The 17,444-nt window shown below is 36.8% G+C and overlaps 1 protein-coding gene across 1 annotated transcript in view; it reads left to right on the forward strand.

The window, feature by feature from the left end:
- cntnap2b (contactin associated protein 2b) overlaps window positions 1-17,444 on the forward strand; it is a 91,621-nt gene that overhangs the window by 38,802 nt on the left and 35,375 nt on the right. Inside the window, exons 13-18 of the mRNA XM_088014432.1 lie at window positions 998-1,113; window positions 3,716-3,800; window positions 9,109-9,265; window positions 11,819-11,946; window positions 14,971-15,141; window positions 16,344-16,562. Of these exons, the coding sequence (XP_087870558.1) occupies window positions 998-1,113; window positions 3,716-3,800; window positions 9,109-9,265; window positions 11,819-11,946; window positions 14,971-15,141; window positions 16,344-16,562 (876 nt within the window). The remainder of the gene's footprint in view (window positions 1-997; window positions 1,114-3,715; window positions 3,801-9,108; window positions 9,266-11,818; window positions 11,947-14,970; window positions 15,142-16,343; window positions 16,563-17,444) is intronic.

The following is a 17,444-nucleotide window of genomic DNA, read 5'->3' on the forward strand; positions in this document are numbered from 1 at the left end:
GATAATACATTTAAAGGGGGGGAGGGGCAGGGGAAGAGAGACAGAGACTGCAGCGGCAGCGTGTCGGTTGGTCTGTGTTACCCAGAAAGCAGTTGGGCATAATATCGCAACACCAACACCGTGAGTGAAACAACGACTGGGCCGGCCTACTATATAAAGTACTCGGGGACCATTTCTTTATTAATGTGGATGTGTAATAATAGAGTATGAAGCGTCTATTCTATGCGCCTTATAATGCGGTGCGCCTAATGTATGAAAAAAGTCCTAAAATAGGCCATTCATTGAAGGTGCGCCTTATAATCCGGTGCGCCTTATAGTGCGGAAAATACGGTACTCTACATTGAAACCAAAGAACAAAACCTGTTTTCAGGTCAGTGGATGTGCGTGTGCATCAATTGGGCCTTAATGTGATCCAGAGTCATGTCATTAAAGCCTCTCCTCCAACCTGCCCCGCGAGATTCACAGCTGTATCTACGGCAGAGCGATGGATCTCGTCAACCGAGCCTCCGGTCGGGTTTTGCGCTGATTCTGGACAGTTTTTTCCAGCAGGCATTCAAAATTTCAGTTTTCATCTCCTGAATGGCCAATCTATATTACTTATATTTAAATACTGTAACATTATTGGCACACGGGTAGAGAAGAACCGCAGAGACTGTTTAGCTAATCAGGACGCAGAACACAATGCACTGTGAAAAAAAACTGTACAAAAAAATTCTGCGAAGCAGCAAGACCGTGAAAGGTGAACTGCATTATAGTGAGGGATCACTGTAACTTGTTTAGCTGTGCACAAAGTAACAAGCTTACCTATGCTTTTTAGTGCCCATTTAGTCCTTTGTCTCCAGATAATGTATTTTTATGTATGTTTGTAAAGCAATGATAGATTTCTTTTCATTTTTGTCTTTTCTTTTATGTTTCTTAAATCTATCATAAATTTGTCTTGTTTTCCAGATGAGTTGCTATGTATAAAAATAATTGAGCTTTTTATGTAATCTTTTAGACACAATGGTTTGGACCACTCTAAGGAACAACATGTCTCCTCAGACGTCAGTCTCTGCTGCAGATGAGGATGGAAAAGCAGTACTTCCGATTACTTACAATGTCACTGATGAACAGGTATATAATGCCTGCTAAAATTTAAATGACCTTTTAGACTTCTCTTACTTTAAGTAATCTCACTATACTGTCTGTTAAAGACCTTTAAATGGTGAAGTTTTTTCAACATAGGTTACTGCAGAGGTTCCCAAACTGTGGGGCACGTTCCCTAGGGGGGGCGCGGTGTCATTGCAGGAGGGGGGCGCGGGAAGCCGTCTGGATGAAAAAAAAACAAAACATGAACACTGTATGCGCTGGGTTTTTACCTTAGAATGGCTAACTCTCTGTTATTCCTGTCAATTTGATACAGTAGAGGCTTCCACACTTCCCATATTTGTTCCTCTGTCACTTTTATCAGCAGTTAAAACTGTTTAATCCGTTGTTAACATGTTGTAACCTGTTTTTCCGAGCCGCCTTTAAACGCAACATGAGCACTACGACACTCGTGCTGGGTTTCCACCTGTGAAGGAGACCTGCTGCTGCTGGGCAGAGCTACATAGGTTTGTGTTAGAATCACGGCAGCAAACCAGCAAAACGCAAAGAACTTTTCACAGTTTTTCCCTCCAAACTAACCGACTGAGTTGAGTGAAGCTGTTGGATGCAGGTAAAGTTAGCTAAAGGATGACTAGCTAATATCAATACAGAAACTTAAGCTTAACAAGTACCTTGTGCGCCCCCCCCCTTCACACGCGTCGTTTCAACCAGACAGCCATTTGTAATCCATAGGAGGGGTGCAGAAAATGTTTGGAAACCACTGGGGGGGGGGGGGGGGGCGCAGAATAAAAAGTTTGGGAACCACTGGGTTACTGTAATTGTGTTTTATTAATACACTTAAGATGGGACATTGTAAATGAGTGTAATTAGTGAAAATGGGAAGTAGGACTAAAACAATAAATTGGATTAGTTGGGATGAATCGATTATTGAAGTAATCAACTAATTTAGTAATCGATTAATCGTTAACTGGAGTATACAGTTAAGCCAAACCTGAACAGAAAATAAATAAATTTTTCATTTAAGATGAACCTTCCTTGTCATTAAATCTGTTCTACCCTAAACTCTTCAAGTGACAGTTTTAGCTTCACCTGGTTTTTCTGTTTTAAAAAAAAAAGTTAAAAAAATAAAAATTGCTAATAAGCACTTTTGCTATCCAGTCATTAATTGGATAATCCCAAAAATAGTCACACTGCAATGTGGCCTACACATTGCAGTGTAGATCAGACCTACACTGTAATGATGTTAAGTCAAGCAGAAAATGCAGAGCTTTTCATATGTTGACATTAGGATTATTATTAAATGCAGATTCATCCATTGCTGAAGTATTCACTAAAGAAATGCTGTTATTGCATATTAGGCAATAAAATGTTTGTTTATTTGAAAAAGAAATTAAATTGTTTATTTGCATCTATGCAAATAATTTCATTTTTCAAATTTCTAAAATTTAAATCATCTATAAAGAAGGCTTAAGTAGTTAAATAAATCTGCAGCAAGGGCCAGTTATTTTCTGATTAATTGATATCCAGAATCATCGATTACTAAAATGATTCTCAGTTGCATAAGGTCAATAATAATATAAAAATAATCAGACAGCTATTTGAAAAAAATCTTACGTCCCACCTGTTTTTATGTACATATTTGGTTGTTTGTACATATGTTAAGTAATAACCATTTTAACAACTCAAATATTCAAGTAATGCAAATAAACAAAAAATGAAGAAAAGATCCATTTGCAAAATATTACGGACGTGGAAAAAAAAATTGTGTATCCTCGCAATATGCTTACTGGAATATTTACTGATCTATTTTGTATACAGTCACAAATGTCCATTTAAAATGTCAAATATATAAAGCCTCTATTAAAATTTGTTTATTATTTTTTAATGCAAAAAAACTGATTGAAAATGTATTTATCACTGCATGTTTATGTCTGTTTGTGTAAGGTTGAGATTGAACTGCATATTAAAGCAGCCCTTTAACCCTTTCAGACCAACACAATAAAGACAATCAACAACTCAGAAATAGTCCAAATAGTTTGGATGTATTTTTTATTTCTTTTCTTCTTATGGAATGTTTCCATTTATGTCTTAGGCTTGTGGTGCATTTCTATCTTAAATAAAAAGATAAAAAACTTCAGATATTTCACAACACAATATTAACATACATGGAAAAACCTTATGATAACTAAAGCAGAAAGTACGATGGCCACCATAAAAAAGGCTTATAGTATTCAATTATGCCACATGAACAGATCAGTACATTACTGCGAGAGAACGCTAAACCTTTTGGAAGGGATCACAAAAGAAAGAAAAATCCTCATGTCTTCTAGGGGACTCCGTAAAGTCTAATATCTTATTTTTGAGTGATTAATAAATTAGGACACCTGTGATGTGGAACAAGTTGAAACTTATGTTCTTTAACTGAAAATAAACCAATTTTTATTTGTAATAGGAATCATTCAACAATATGATTGGACATCAGTATGTGAACATTGTGAATATTTAATGGGAGTGTTAATTTTCCATATTTAATATTATTATAAATATTCCATATTTCATACATATTGTTCTGAAATATTAATTCTACTTATTTATAACTTAAATCATCAACTGTGCCTTTCTGTGTCAGGTATTGTCAGTCACCAGCAGAGCAGAAAGGTGTGAACAGTATGTAGCTTACACCTGCCGAATGTCTCGTCTGCTGACTGGTCCAGGTAAAGTATTCATCATCATATTCTCACTCACCTAATGCTACCTCTCATTCTTTAAGGATGTCTTTGTGTGATTCTCAGTGCTGCTTAATCACCTGATTACCTTTAGCATGGTTCAAGAAAAATGAACAAGCATTGAAATAATCTGAAGGGATTCCTCAGATTCTTTCAGAGCCCACAGCCCTTGAGCCTTAACCCCTTGAAACCGAGATCAGCTTCAAATCCTCCTCAGAGATTTGTTGCACATTATCTAGCTGTGTATCCTTATCATGCTTTGTATTCTTTGAACAAGTTTGTTATAGTTGATCTTGTGTCCGTGGAGAACAGACAACTCGTGCTCAAAGAACCATCTGTCATCCATCAATTCCAAAGAGTTCACAGGTTGAAAGACACCAACTGCTAAGGTTGACAATTAGAGGGAAAAATTTGCACAAAAAAAATAAGTTCAGTTAATATTCACCGTGAATCCAGATCCCATCACAAATTAAGCAGATAAATACATCTACATTTTTCTCATAGTGAGAAAAACCACTGACTGAGGCCCCAATAACTTTTAATAAATTGAATTAAGCAACTTCACTTAAATTAGCATCACTTCACCCGCTGGGGTCTGAACGCACTTCCTCCTGGTTCCCATCTGCAGAAAAATCTGCGCTAATTCATCAATCAGTTGGATCTGTCTGATCCAAACAGATCAACTGAACTCTGTGAGTGTTTTACCCTGCGTGGTCCGTTGTGCGCTTTTACCAGGATTCTTTTTTTTTCTTTTTTGCGTGGTTTCGCTTCTCCGAAACAGACAGATGTTACGTCTGCAGCTCCTCCAGATCGCCACTCTCCTGTGGAACGTGCACCAAGGCTCCATTTATGAGTTACTTCCAGCGGTTTTTAATTCTTCGCAGTGGCGGAGCTGCGTCCGCGTTACTGCGCATGTTACAGTCTAACTTCTGCGTCGTCATTTATTTCCTCAAGATAAACTGCCGGCTCCTCAAATGGATTAACACAACGTTGCATTCTCTTTAGTTTTCTCTGGTCTGTAATGGAGACTTGAATTTAAGATGCCATTTTAAACCAAACGTTTGTAATACGCTTCCTAACCAGACGCTCCAAAGCGTCCAGTCCATAACTCTTCAACACGCTGTCAGCTCCCAGTCAGAAAGACGCTTTTAGTTCAGAGTCATGAGATGATATTCAGAAAGGATTTTTTAAATTAATTGATTCAGTTGCCTCAGAGATTAAATCTTTGCGCAAAGTCTATAATGTCTGCCCATGTGAACCAGTCAAGGGTGTTAATTAGAACCTGTCAAATGACGGACGGGCTTTAAATTTTCTGGTCGTTTAAAAAAATAACCGGTCAAATACGGAAAATATTCGGTTAACGCGACCTCTGTGTCGGGGTGAAGAGGGATCAGCTTTGCGTTCAAGGACAGGCAAACATCACATAATTGTTTTGTTGTTATGTGAAATACATGTTGGTTGTGTAATAACAAAAAAAAGTTTTGTGAATGAAGTTGAGAGTTAACATCAAAACTTGTTTTCATTATTTGTTTGCTTACCTTTAAACACTGATTTAAATATTGTAATTTTTAAACTGAGCAGTAATTTTACATCCATGCAAACTCAAATGTAATATTTAAAACTTCAATACATAAAATCAGTTAATATGAGGTGTTTAATTTATTTTTAACATTGTATTTTCATACATTTATGCTAGGGGTGCCCAAGTCTAGTTTTCCAGAGCTACCATCTGCAACTTTAGATGCGTTCCTTCTCTAACACACCTGGACCACTGACCATAAGCCTCTACAGAACTGAATAAGGGAACCTTTTGTCTGGGGTATATTTTAGCAGGGATGCATCTAAAAGTTGCAGTCTGAAGGACTGCTGCTGGGCACTCCTGATTTGTACCGTCGATGTGGCCCGTTGAGGGTGGCCAATATGCTGAAGTGGCCCTCTGTGAAATTGAGTTTGACACCCCTGCCTTAAAGACTTTAACAGATTGCTTAACAGAAGCTAGATCGTGGATGAACCAAACTTTTCTTCACTTGAATCAAAACTCAAGTTATATTGTTTGGACAAAAGAACTTTATTGTAAACTTGATCAAGTTTTCAGTTCCCTTGTCCCTTTTTCTCAATCTTCTGTTGGGAATCTTGGTGTCATTTAGACAATTGTTTGAAATTGGATAAGCAGGTGAGCTCTGTTGTGAATCAAGCTTTTTTCATTTGCGCCTTCTAGCAAAGGCTAAATCAAGCTTCTGTATGAAAGACTTTGAGAAACTCATCCACACCTTCAATACTACTTTAACTAAATTTAGAAGAATATGGTCCAATCTTCTTTACAGCGTCTCAAAATGATTCAAAACGCCACAGCTAGTCTCTTAACCAGAACCCAGAAATGAGAGTATGTAACACCAGCATTGGCATCTCTGCATTGGCTGCTGGTTTCTTATTGGATCAATTTTTTAATTCTTTTATTGGTTTTTAAACGCCCAGGCTTTTCTTCAGAGCTTTCTTTACAACCATTCTATTTCTAGAATACTTTGGTCAAATAATAAACCGCTCTTATATATTCCCAGAACCAGGCTGAAAAGCAGAGAAGGGGCATTTGATCCCACCTAATTTGTGAAATAACCTACCATTCAACAGTAGATCTGCCAATAGCCTTGAATATTTCAAATCACTCCTTAAAACTCATTTGTATTCTTTATCATTTTCATAAGACCTGACATTTTAATCCAACTGTCCAGTCTGTTTAATTTATTGTGTTTTATTCTTATATGCAAGGGCGTAGGAACGAGTCTGTCATTGGGGGGGACGCATATCGGAAACCTGACAGATCAGTAAATAGCTTGAGCAGAATTGTCAAACAATTATGCCATCCATAATTGTTTGACAATTATGGATTGTCAAACAATTATGACAATAATTGTTAGGGCCGTGCATCCAGGGCCGTGCAGGGACCACTAAAGGGGCAGGTGCTCAAAAAAAGGGCACATCTCACCGCATTCTAGGACAGAATATTAACAAAGCCTCAGCTTTCAGAGCTTAATAAACAATGATCATTTACAAAATTGTGAGATATACAATCAAAGCTAAGGAAAATCTCTATATAGACCATACAGCTATGCATATGTAAGATATTTTATTAGTAATTTCTTTCTGCAGGTCTATTTTGTTATAAGAAAGTATTGCCATATTCAAACTCACAATTTAGCAAGATATGTAAATCAGAGCTAAACCACCAGACATATTTTGTCTTTACAGAATTACACTATTAAAAATGTAAACAACAAATAATTTTAGTATGTTATTATGTGTCAGAAGAGGGCTTAGAAAATAAGACCAAAAAAAAAAGTTTGACCAAAAGGGCACTTGGGGGCAAGGAGCAAAAGGGGCAGGTGCTCAAGCACCCCCAGCCCCTCCCTCTGCATGTGCCTGATGCCATCAACACATCAGTAATGCGTTACTCTAATCTGACCCTTGTTTCAGGAACAAGTATTCTAACATGTTACTATTTACAATCCAATAATCAGATTAAAGTTATGCAGTATAATGACCGTCATTCCAGGATGAACACTCACTTTAGCATTTGCCTCACAACTAGCAAGCTAAATACTCTGGTAGCACACACAGGCTACCAGATTCTGATATATTTTATTGGTCAAAAGACATTTGATTATTGGTCAAAATGCATTGATATAAATTGACTGGTAATTGAACAGGTTCTACCTCTTTCTAAAACCAAAGTAGAAAACAGCTCATAAAATAGGACTCAGCAGTTTTAAACTCAATACAGCAGTTTGACCAACAAAAATAAAATCTAAACAAGTTTTGTTCTTCTTTAACAACTCTCTACATCAGTGCAACAGTTTGATCTACAAAATAAATAAAAATTATACTTTTCACGTCTAACAGACACCTTAGCTCCTCACTGTTAACTCAGTCTCACTTTCCAGCCCTGCATTCAGTAACTTACCAAAGATCCATGAAAAACACTGAGGCAGAAAGACTAAATGTTTTTTTTTCTCCTGTCATTTTCAGCCACAAACATTTAACGAAAATATCTACTGATATGTGTTTCTGTCTCTGCCTCCCTCTGACTCTCTGCAGCCTGATGTTCCTGCATAGATTCATGTATTTACAGCAGACACTTTACTAATGTATGTCAGAATGTGAACTAAATATAAAAAGTATGTTTTTATCATACAGAATGAGAATTTAAACAACTTAATTTTCAGATGTATACATTATTATACATCTCAACTCTATTCACTGTGTAGCAAAAGATTTCACTAATTTATTTTTAAACCTCTCCTCAAGCACTTTTTTTATTGTCTCCTGTAATTAATATAATTTTTAATATAATTAATATAATTTTTAATGTAATTAATTAATATAATTTTTATATCTTTACACTGAAACTCCACCTGGCTCTCCTATGTCTTCCCTGACCTGCTCCTCTCATAATAAAATAATTTAGCTTATTTAAAAATTAAAAACACTTAATACATATTTCAGTAAACTAAATGAAGATCTCACCAGAGCTTCTTCACCTTTCTTCAACATCATTCTAGCACTGCTGTTCTCCTAAATATCTAAATAATATAATATAATATAATATAATATAATATAATATATAAATATATATTAAGTGGTCGAGTATGATCAGATGTTGCTCACTTTAAATAATAAAAAGGCTCATTTCGTTGCTGTTTCAGTCTCATTCTAAATAATTGTGACTAGACTAGGTAACTTTTAAACAAAGTTAGCAGTAAAATTTTGGACATGTGACTATTCCAGAATTAAAACGGCTTAACCTAAAAGATTTAGTTCTATATATGAAAGTAAACTGACAACAAGATATTATAAACGAGCGATATTCATAGCAAAATTCCTGACAGATCGTTTACCTCCTTCAAACGGAGTTTCTGACTCCGTCTGCTGCTCCCTTTACTCTGAACCGTTCAGAGGGGGGAGGGGGAGGAAGCGCTCTGCTGAATGCGCTGTTGTGTGCCTTCAAAATAAAAGCACGCGAGTGGAAGATTTTAAAATTCTTCGCAACAGCGGTGAAATTATTGGGGGGATGAATGTGACTCTCTCCAATATTGGGGGGGACATGTCCCCTCTGTCCCCCCCGCTTCCTACGCCTATGCTTATATGTTTTCATCTATGGTTTTAAAACACTGTACAGCACTTTGATGCAGTTCGTAGTTGTTTTTACAGTTCTTTATTAATAAATTGACACTGGTATTAATAAAGTCCCAATTTAAAAAAATGAAGTAAACTTTATAAACTTTGTTGGATTGATTCCTAGATGGCACTCCATTTACCTGGTGGCTAGGAAGAGATAATAAGAGACACTTCTACTGGGGCGGGTCAGGACCTGGGATACAGAAGTGTGCCTGCGGTATTGAAAACAACTGTTCTGATCCCAAACACTACTGTAACTGTGACGCTGACCTGCGAGCCTGGTGAGTAGAGCAACAGAACAGCTTCATGCATGTGCTGCATTTGTTGTTTATTAGGCCTGAGCAGCGAGGCACTGCAAAGGCCCATTGTAAGATTTCTTATTCTTATTTTTCCAACAAAGTATGCGGCTTTTTGGAAGCCTTAGCATCCTAATTAACAAAGATGGTGCCATTGGGTAAATGTAAATGACCACAAAAAAGCCAGGAACACTTCTACTCTGGGCAAATTCAGTTATATAGAGATTCTGAAAGTGTAGATTGTATGCTTTCCACTGATGTCAAACACATGGAAATCAAAAAAGAAGTTGTTCTTTACTGCCAAGTGTTGTGTGCATTAATAACATTCATGCCTATTGGTAATTTGATGCACAATAAAAGAAAAATAGACTTGAGTTGCTTTGGCAGAAATGAAACTTTTTCTGCACCATTAAATTAAAAAAATATTCACTCTGTCAGTTGTTTATTTGTTGTATTTAATTGATTTAATTTAATAATTTTAATTAAATAAAAATAACGTTGACGTGTAAGTAGAGCATTATAAGCAATCAAAGTTGTATAAAACAAACTGAGTCTCACTAACTGAGACTTGAGTCCAACCTTTCAACTGTATAGAACTGTTCAGAAGAATCAAATTGCAAGTGAAACACACATCAAAACTCTCTTGGCTTCCTCCCATCATATAAATACTTTTAAGCTATCTATTATTTTTAAGCACAATCCTTTGATCAGCCAGCTGTACACATTGCACTTTGAGCTGAAGTTACAGCAAATAAACGGTCGTTTACATGCAGTATCTTGCAAACCACTGGGGGGCGCCTGTAGACCACTAATACTTTGGGGATCACAGTTTGAGAAAGAGTGTCCTACAGCTTTTGAGATGCAGGTTTCACAATTACTCAAGACTTTGTGATCAATGCATAGTCTTGATGCATTGAAGGTCAATAGTTATCGTTTTCATACATGAAAGCATGTGGGCATATCTGACCATATCCCATAAAACATCTAAGTAGAATAACTTCCACACACAAGCTTCCAGGTGCATCAAACTTTGTGTCATAAGAGACCAGGACTCGTCATATACACATGATCAATTGGTGACATCACCTTTGCCATCCTCTTTCAACAGGAAGCCACCTGTTTTCCTACTGGTTTTCTTACTTTTACTCTTTAATTCATACAGATATAAACCTGTTTAATGAAATAGAACAACTTAATGGTAAATACTTTTCTTAACACTGGCTGATGGCTGGAGCATGTGAGCATGGCAGAGTGTCTAATTCCAGTCCCTTGAAACAGTTGGCTCAAAATCAGATGTGCATCATCCGATTTGCACCAAACTTGATATGACATTTGTTAACCTCTGAAGTGCCCAATAGCATTGCAATTTGACTCCACTGCATCCCCTAGATGAGTGGGTGGCATTGCTAGAGCTCCTACCTCGCCTTGTGGCCCGAGCAGCGACAGCGTTGCGAAGGCCTATTGTAATTGGAAGACTTCTTATTCTTATTTTTCCAACTAATGATCAGCCTTTTGGAGGTCTTCACATTTTCAAAAACTCACCAAATTTCACCTGAAATTGTCCCCCAAGTGAAATTTTTGGATTTCAGTGGAATGGAGAGTGGCACCTCCTAATGTGTTATATGATAAACCGTACATTGTAGGGCTCTGAAATTCATTACATAGGTAGAACATGTACCAAAGAAAAAAGTCTCCTGGAGGTATGCCCTAAAATGTACGGAGAAGCAGCCATTTTGGATCAAAAAGCAAACTTTAGAAAACTCCTCCTATAGATTTTGAGCTATCGACTTAATTTTTGGTCATTATGCAGTTAAGGGATGGGGCATTAAAAGGTATTTTTAAATAATTTCAGTTCAGACCTTTCTGACACTCATGATTTATTATTTTTTATATCTGTTACAATTTCGCCATAAATTTTGTCTGCTCTAGAGTTGCAAGTTTAATTTTCTCAAAATCGTCTGTTTTGAATAGTGCCAAATGAGGCATATTTTTCCATTGTCACAGCTCAGACGGCAAAAGGTACATGCATGAAGCAAGACATGACTATCCACTGACCCTTCGTGATAGTGACAGTGACAGTGAGGGAATCATATCGACAACCTTACACTTTCCTAGATAGAGGGAATAGTTTGGGACCAAGTAAGATAATTTTCAGCATTCAGTTATTTTATCAACATATTTGACACAATTTTATGCTTATAATATTATATTTTGAAAAAAATTGAATGGGACAGAAACATTCTCCTATTTGTGCTGATAAAAGTAGTGGGTAAATGATATTCATAGCTTTTATGGTTCCTAATGTATCCCTTGTCATTGGGAGGCAATGTTTGCTGCTTTAAAGCCTTGAGACAAGCTGACTGCACCGTCTCCCCCATGAAGGTAGACACGGGCTGACTCGCAAACACACAGGTGTTCCTCTTTAATTACTGCTTTCTGGTACTACCTTTAAGTTTTTTGTTTTGTTTTTTCTTTGCTCGTTTTGGGTGTTATTTTGCCTAAAATTGTGTTTCTGCCTGATGTGCTTTTGTGTGATAGGATGGAAGATGCAGGTTTGTTGGTGTATAAAGACCATTTGCCGGTCAATACAGTTGTGATTGGTGATACAAGCAGATCCGGATCTGAGGCCAAGCTGACTGTTGGGCCTCTTAAATGCCAGGGAGACAGTAAGTGTTCTTATGATGAATTCTAAGTCCTGACACTTCATCTTAGATCCCATTCACACCAGATTAAGACCACATGGCTTCTATGATCCCTGTTACAGTTTGAATGTTTCAGAATTGCAGCAAATTGAGAAAACCCTGTTTCAGAGTAAATCAGTCAGTAAATCAGTTTTCTATGAAAACAGTACATCAGTTTTCTATGAAAACTGATGTACTGACAATGTACTGACAATAAGTTTACCATACATATGTATGTATACAGACTAATTTAACATAAACCATGGACACCTTAACAGAGGTGTAGTTTAAAAAGTTCATTTGAAGTAATTACTAACAGCAAACTTTAACTACACAACCCTAACATTCTTGCAGTCATTTCCGATGTTGAACATTTCCACATTTTGGCTACAACTCCCCCAGATAGTATTTATTGACGATGTGTCTAGTCAGTAGCTATTTTCTAACTATTGTTTTCCCTTACTTATTACATTTTCTATTGAAATTCACAGTTATTCTTCTTACTAGAACATCTCAGAACGTGTTCATTATTAATTCCACAGGCCATCATCATCATTCCATCAGGGTTTTTCTGACTGCCTGCTAGCTTAGTGTTGGATTCCCCCTACTGGACTCACATGCACCTGCCCTTCTGCCCGCATGGAACGCTCTTTCTTCATGAACATTTCCACTCCTCCTTACCGGGCAGCAGCTTATCTTAACTCTTCCTCAGTTGGTCCATGGTCATGTTTCTCTCATCATCCTCCTCTGACAATATCAATCAATCAATCAATCAAATTTTATTTGTATAGCACATTTCAGCAGCAAGGCATTTCAAAGTGCTTTACATAATTTTAAACAGTGAGAAAGAAAAAGAAAGTAATAAAAAGATAAAAAGAAAAGATAAAATCACAGCCTAACAGGACAAGGCCTCCAGCCTTGCAGCACCAGGCTCCGTCCGCCTGTTTCGCGAAAATTTTGCGCTAGGACTTTCGCTGTCCTACGCGGATTTTGTGCATTAATTGGTTACCTGTTAGTCTAGAATTTACAGGGTTAAACAGTGAGAAAGAAAAAGGGTTAAACAGTGAGAAAGAAAAAGAAAGTAATAAAAAGATAATAAAATCACAGCCTAACAGGACAAGGCCTCCAGCCTTGCAGCACCAGGCTCCGTCCGCCTGTTTCGCAAAATGTGTGAATCCCCTGAATCACACATTTTTCTGAATGGGTTTATGCGCTTTTTAGCTTTTGTTGTCGTAACTTTTCTGACCCCCGACCCCACTTCCCACCCCGTCTCATATCTGCTCACTTTTCTCGGACTCCGGTTACCTGAAATGGCACTATTTATAACCCTGGGGGGGGGCAAGGAGGTCTGAGGGATTTCATTGGACAAGCCCAATGTCCATCAATAAAATCAACCAATGGGCTGTCATGGTCGATAAAAAATAAAATTTAATATACTTTTATTTGTTAAATTATGACAGCCTAGGGCTGCCAGATATGGTTAGTAAGTGTATCAGTCTGTACTCCAGTCAGCAACTCCTCCCCTGGACAGAAATCCAAAAAGAGTACAGCTTTTTATTTATTTATTTATTTTTTTTCCTGTTGCATATTGTCGACCCGCCACAGTGGCGGTGCGTTGCTCCAATTTGTACCCCACTTTTTTTGTACCCACATTTGGCTAGTGGCAGATGCTAATTTCCACCCCTGGTTAAATGCTATCCAAACCAATATGACCATTTGTGAAAAAGTAATGACAAACCCAAACCTGATCACTGGTAGAATTAAGATTACTATCTTCGCTGAAAACATAACATTTTCAATTTCATTGTGGTCTCTTTCTTGCACAATGACAATAAAAAGAATTTTGATTCTGATTGTGATCAACCTGCTTGTAAAATTTGAAAAAGCTTCATATCATGCTACATATTTAAAGGAATGTGTCTGCTCCGTTTAGTCTCCCAACACTTAATCAGTGCACATTTCATCACATCGGGTAATTTAATTCCAAGGTGAACCATGTGCAAGCCACTTTCAACATTATGTGCAGGGAGTCGATGTGTTTTTTATTATTTTTGCTTGAGTCTTTTCTTTGTCCTTTTTCTATCCCATGAGGTTGCTGTTGGTCAGTCAAAGCAGTGGCAAAAGTGTTACAGAACATTTCTTGCAGCTGTGCCCACCCTGTGTGGACTTGATTAGCTTGCATCCTTGGCACATGCTGGTCACATGACCAGCAGGTAAATTACCAAGCCTTGCTGGTTTCAGATGGGTCACACTTCACCAAACCAGTTTATTCCATGCAGTGCCAAATCCCAAATATTATACCACCATATTAAGACTTATTGGGACTTCTAAGATTAATTCTGGATGCATTTTAGAAGTCCTCTGCAACAACCTGCATAGACCATTAATGATCTGGTTGATTTTAAGTGATGGGGTGAGTTCTTGGTCTGCTCTAAAGGGCAAAATATATTTCTTAGCTCAGTGTAAACTGGCTTTACTTTTTAAAGTTTGTGAAGATGCTTTTATTACAAAGCTGGTGAAAACAACACATCACTGACAAGTTTTTTGACAGTTCTTTACCTCTTGCTTTCAGTTGATTAGAAACACAGTAACTCTTAGACCTGTTTGAGTTTTATACCTCTTATAAGTGCACTAAAATCTACTGACCAACTTGTTCATAAAATGAGGCAAAAAACCCAGAAGAGCTCCTATGTCAAACTGAAGTTTTTAAATAAAGATTTATATCTCAATTTTACTCTTTGGGTTATAATCCAGCAAAAGAATCACGTAGGGTCTGGTTGCATTTGTTTCTTATTGTTCTTTTTCTTCAAGTGTATTTGATATTATCAATTTAAGTCTAATATTTTAGTGTTAGTGTATATGCGGTTTTTGTATCGTATTCTGAATGGTTGGCTGTCTATGTATGCATCTATATACAATTTTTTTTTTAAAGGATTGATATTTATATTGGTGGAAAGTATAATGTTTCCAGTATTTTTAATTAAATGTTTCTTTTTGCTATAATTCTAGGAAACTTCTGGAATGGAGCTTCCTTTAACAGCCCCGCCTCTTCACTTCATTTCAAGTACTTTCAAATTGAATCCAGTACTGATATCTCATTTTACTTTAAGACGTCTTCCAATTATGGAGTCTTACTGGAGAACCTGGGAGCCAACAACCTCCTTCACATTGAAATCCGAGGTGTGTCTGTATATGTAGTACCACAACAGTAGCACCATGAAGCAGTATATATGATACAATCACGACAAATCACACTTCTTTGGTGTTGTAAAATAGCGCATTACAAAATACAATTTTTCCCAAGAGCATTATTTGTGTTTGTGGGGTTATGATTGCCATGACACACAGTCAGTCATGCACTTACCTAAAAGGGATGTCGCTTTTTATCACTATCGTCGTTTTGCCGAAACTTATTGTGATAAAACTCAAGGTTCAATTCAAAGCAATTGAGTGCCCCACCCGCACACCTCAGAGTACGGGTGGGAACTCGTACTCTAACAAAAGCAATTGTTAGAGTACAGTCCCCTGTGGTGCTTCTGGGCTGCTAACCACTGGGTTAGACAGACAATCCTACAGTCTCTCAAATTTTGGTCTGTTTGTCAGGTAGTCATAGATGCAGGTGATTGTTGAGGCCTCCACCTGTGTCATCTGGATTTTCTGACGAAACAAATCACACTTAAAAAAAAGAACATGATCCTCACAATGCTGCCTTTTTTGTGCAGATGCTCGAAAAGGAGTAGGAAGAAGTAAGAAATGGAGTGAAGTCCTACCCCATAAACTCACCATATTTTCAGATGGACCCCATTATTAAATTATAAAACAAGTTAAAAAGACATAGATTCATTAATTTTCCATTTTATCTGGGTTTACATATGTCTATATATATATGCACACATACCCACACACACTCATATGCATTAGCACAATAGTGCTGAATCTCACTATACAGTCATATTTATAACATTTATAACATTCTTCATATTAGTAATATTCTAGTCATTATCTATGAAATACTGTGGGTAATTGCTACTATTAGAAGTTTTCCTGATATCACTATTTAAAATGTTCCATGCCACCTTAGTAATAATGATAATTATTATGAATTCATAATAATATTCCTTTTTACATGCCTTTTTTTTTAACTTATTTTTATATTTCTTATATTTGTTTTCTGATTAAGTAGTTCTGTGTTTTGTAAATTCCCTAAAATATTTTTCTTTTTACATGCATTTTGAAGATTAGACTTATGTTTGAGATATCTTGAATTGGTTTGTCAACTTTTAGTTGTGCATGTTTGGAACTCACTTTGACAGACTATTTCTTTAAATGTTAAAAATCTGAGCTGCCAGATGGAAGCTGTTATGTTAATGTTGTTTTCACAGAAGGCTCAATGGTCCTGTTATCTTTTGATTTTGGAAAAAATCGGATGGAGCTCACTGTTCAAACACCAAAGCCTCTAAATGATGACCAGTGGCATCGTGTGGAGGCTGAGAAGAACACCAAAGAAGCAGTACTACAAATTGATGGTCATTACAGAGAGGTAAAAGCGACCCCCCCACTGGGACACACAGAGCTGGAGTTCTACAGTGATCTATATATTGGTAAGTAACAAATTTACATTTTTATATTACAACGATTCTACTGTATTGCAGTGAAGTAGATGAAGGAATTTTTCCAAAAAGAATTCTGAACACACTTAGAAGACTAAATATGCACTTGTTAATGGAGATTAATTCAGGTAACTATTTGTATGTGATAGCTCCCTAAACAAGCTAACTTACTTAATGCGATTCCCCTGATGGAAGTCACTTCATGTTCTGATAGAAAACAGCATCCAAAGGTCTTCTGGAAATTATTTTTGATTAGTTGTTTTTCTTTACATGTAGCACTGAACTTTGTATACTCATATTTCAGTTTGTAGTATGAAGCTGTACACAGAGGATATAGCATTACCATTACTATTCTTACAGTTAACTTTGGAGAAGTCAGCAAGTATAAAATATTGAAAGTACTTTCCTTTTGGGGATACCTTTATGATGTCCTGTCCCTGGTTTATGATCATCAAATTGTACACAAACTTAAATATAGTATCACCTAGCCGGTGACAGCACATACCCATTGGGCACGATCAAGAGAGTTCAGTTCGGCATCATCAGCCCAGATGAACTTAAAAGGATGTCGGTTACCAAGGGGGTATCAAATACCCTGAAGCCACAGAAAGAGGACGTCCTAAGCTTGGTAGCCTTACTGGATCCAAGACAAGGGGTCATAGAACGCAGTGGGAGATGTCAGACATGTGCAGGTGTGGCATACTCTAAAAGTAATGGTAAGTTGTTATTATTATTATTATTATTATTATTGTTATTGTTATTATTTCTTTATTTTATTTTGCCATTTTATATTGAATTAATTGATATGGGGTTTTTTATGTATATTTCCAATTTCGAGATTTAGTTTCTATTGTAATTAACTTTATTGCAGTA

Source organism: Poecilia mexicana, unplaced genomic scaffold, assembly GCF_051168715.1.
Source record: "Poecilia mexicana isolate PSO_F unplaced genomic scaffold, ASM5116871v1 scaffold_17, whole genome shotgun sequence".
Taxonomy (NCBI): Eukaryota; Metazoa; Chordata; class Actinopteri; order Cyprinodontiformes; family Poeciliidae; genus Poecilia; species Poecilia mexicana.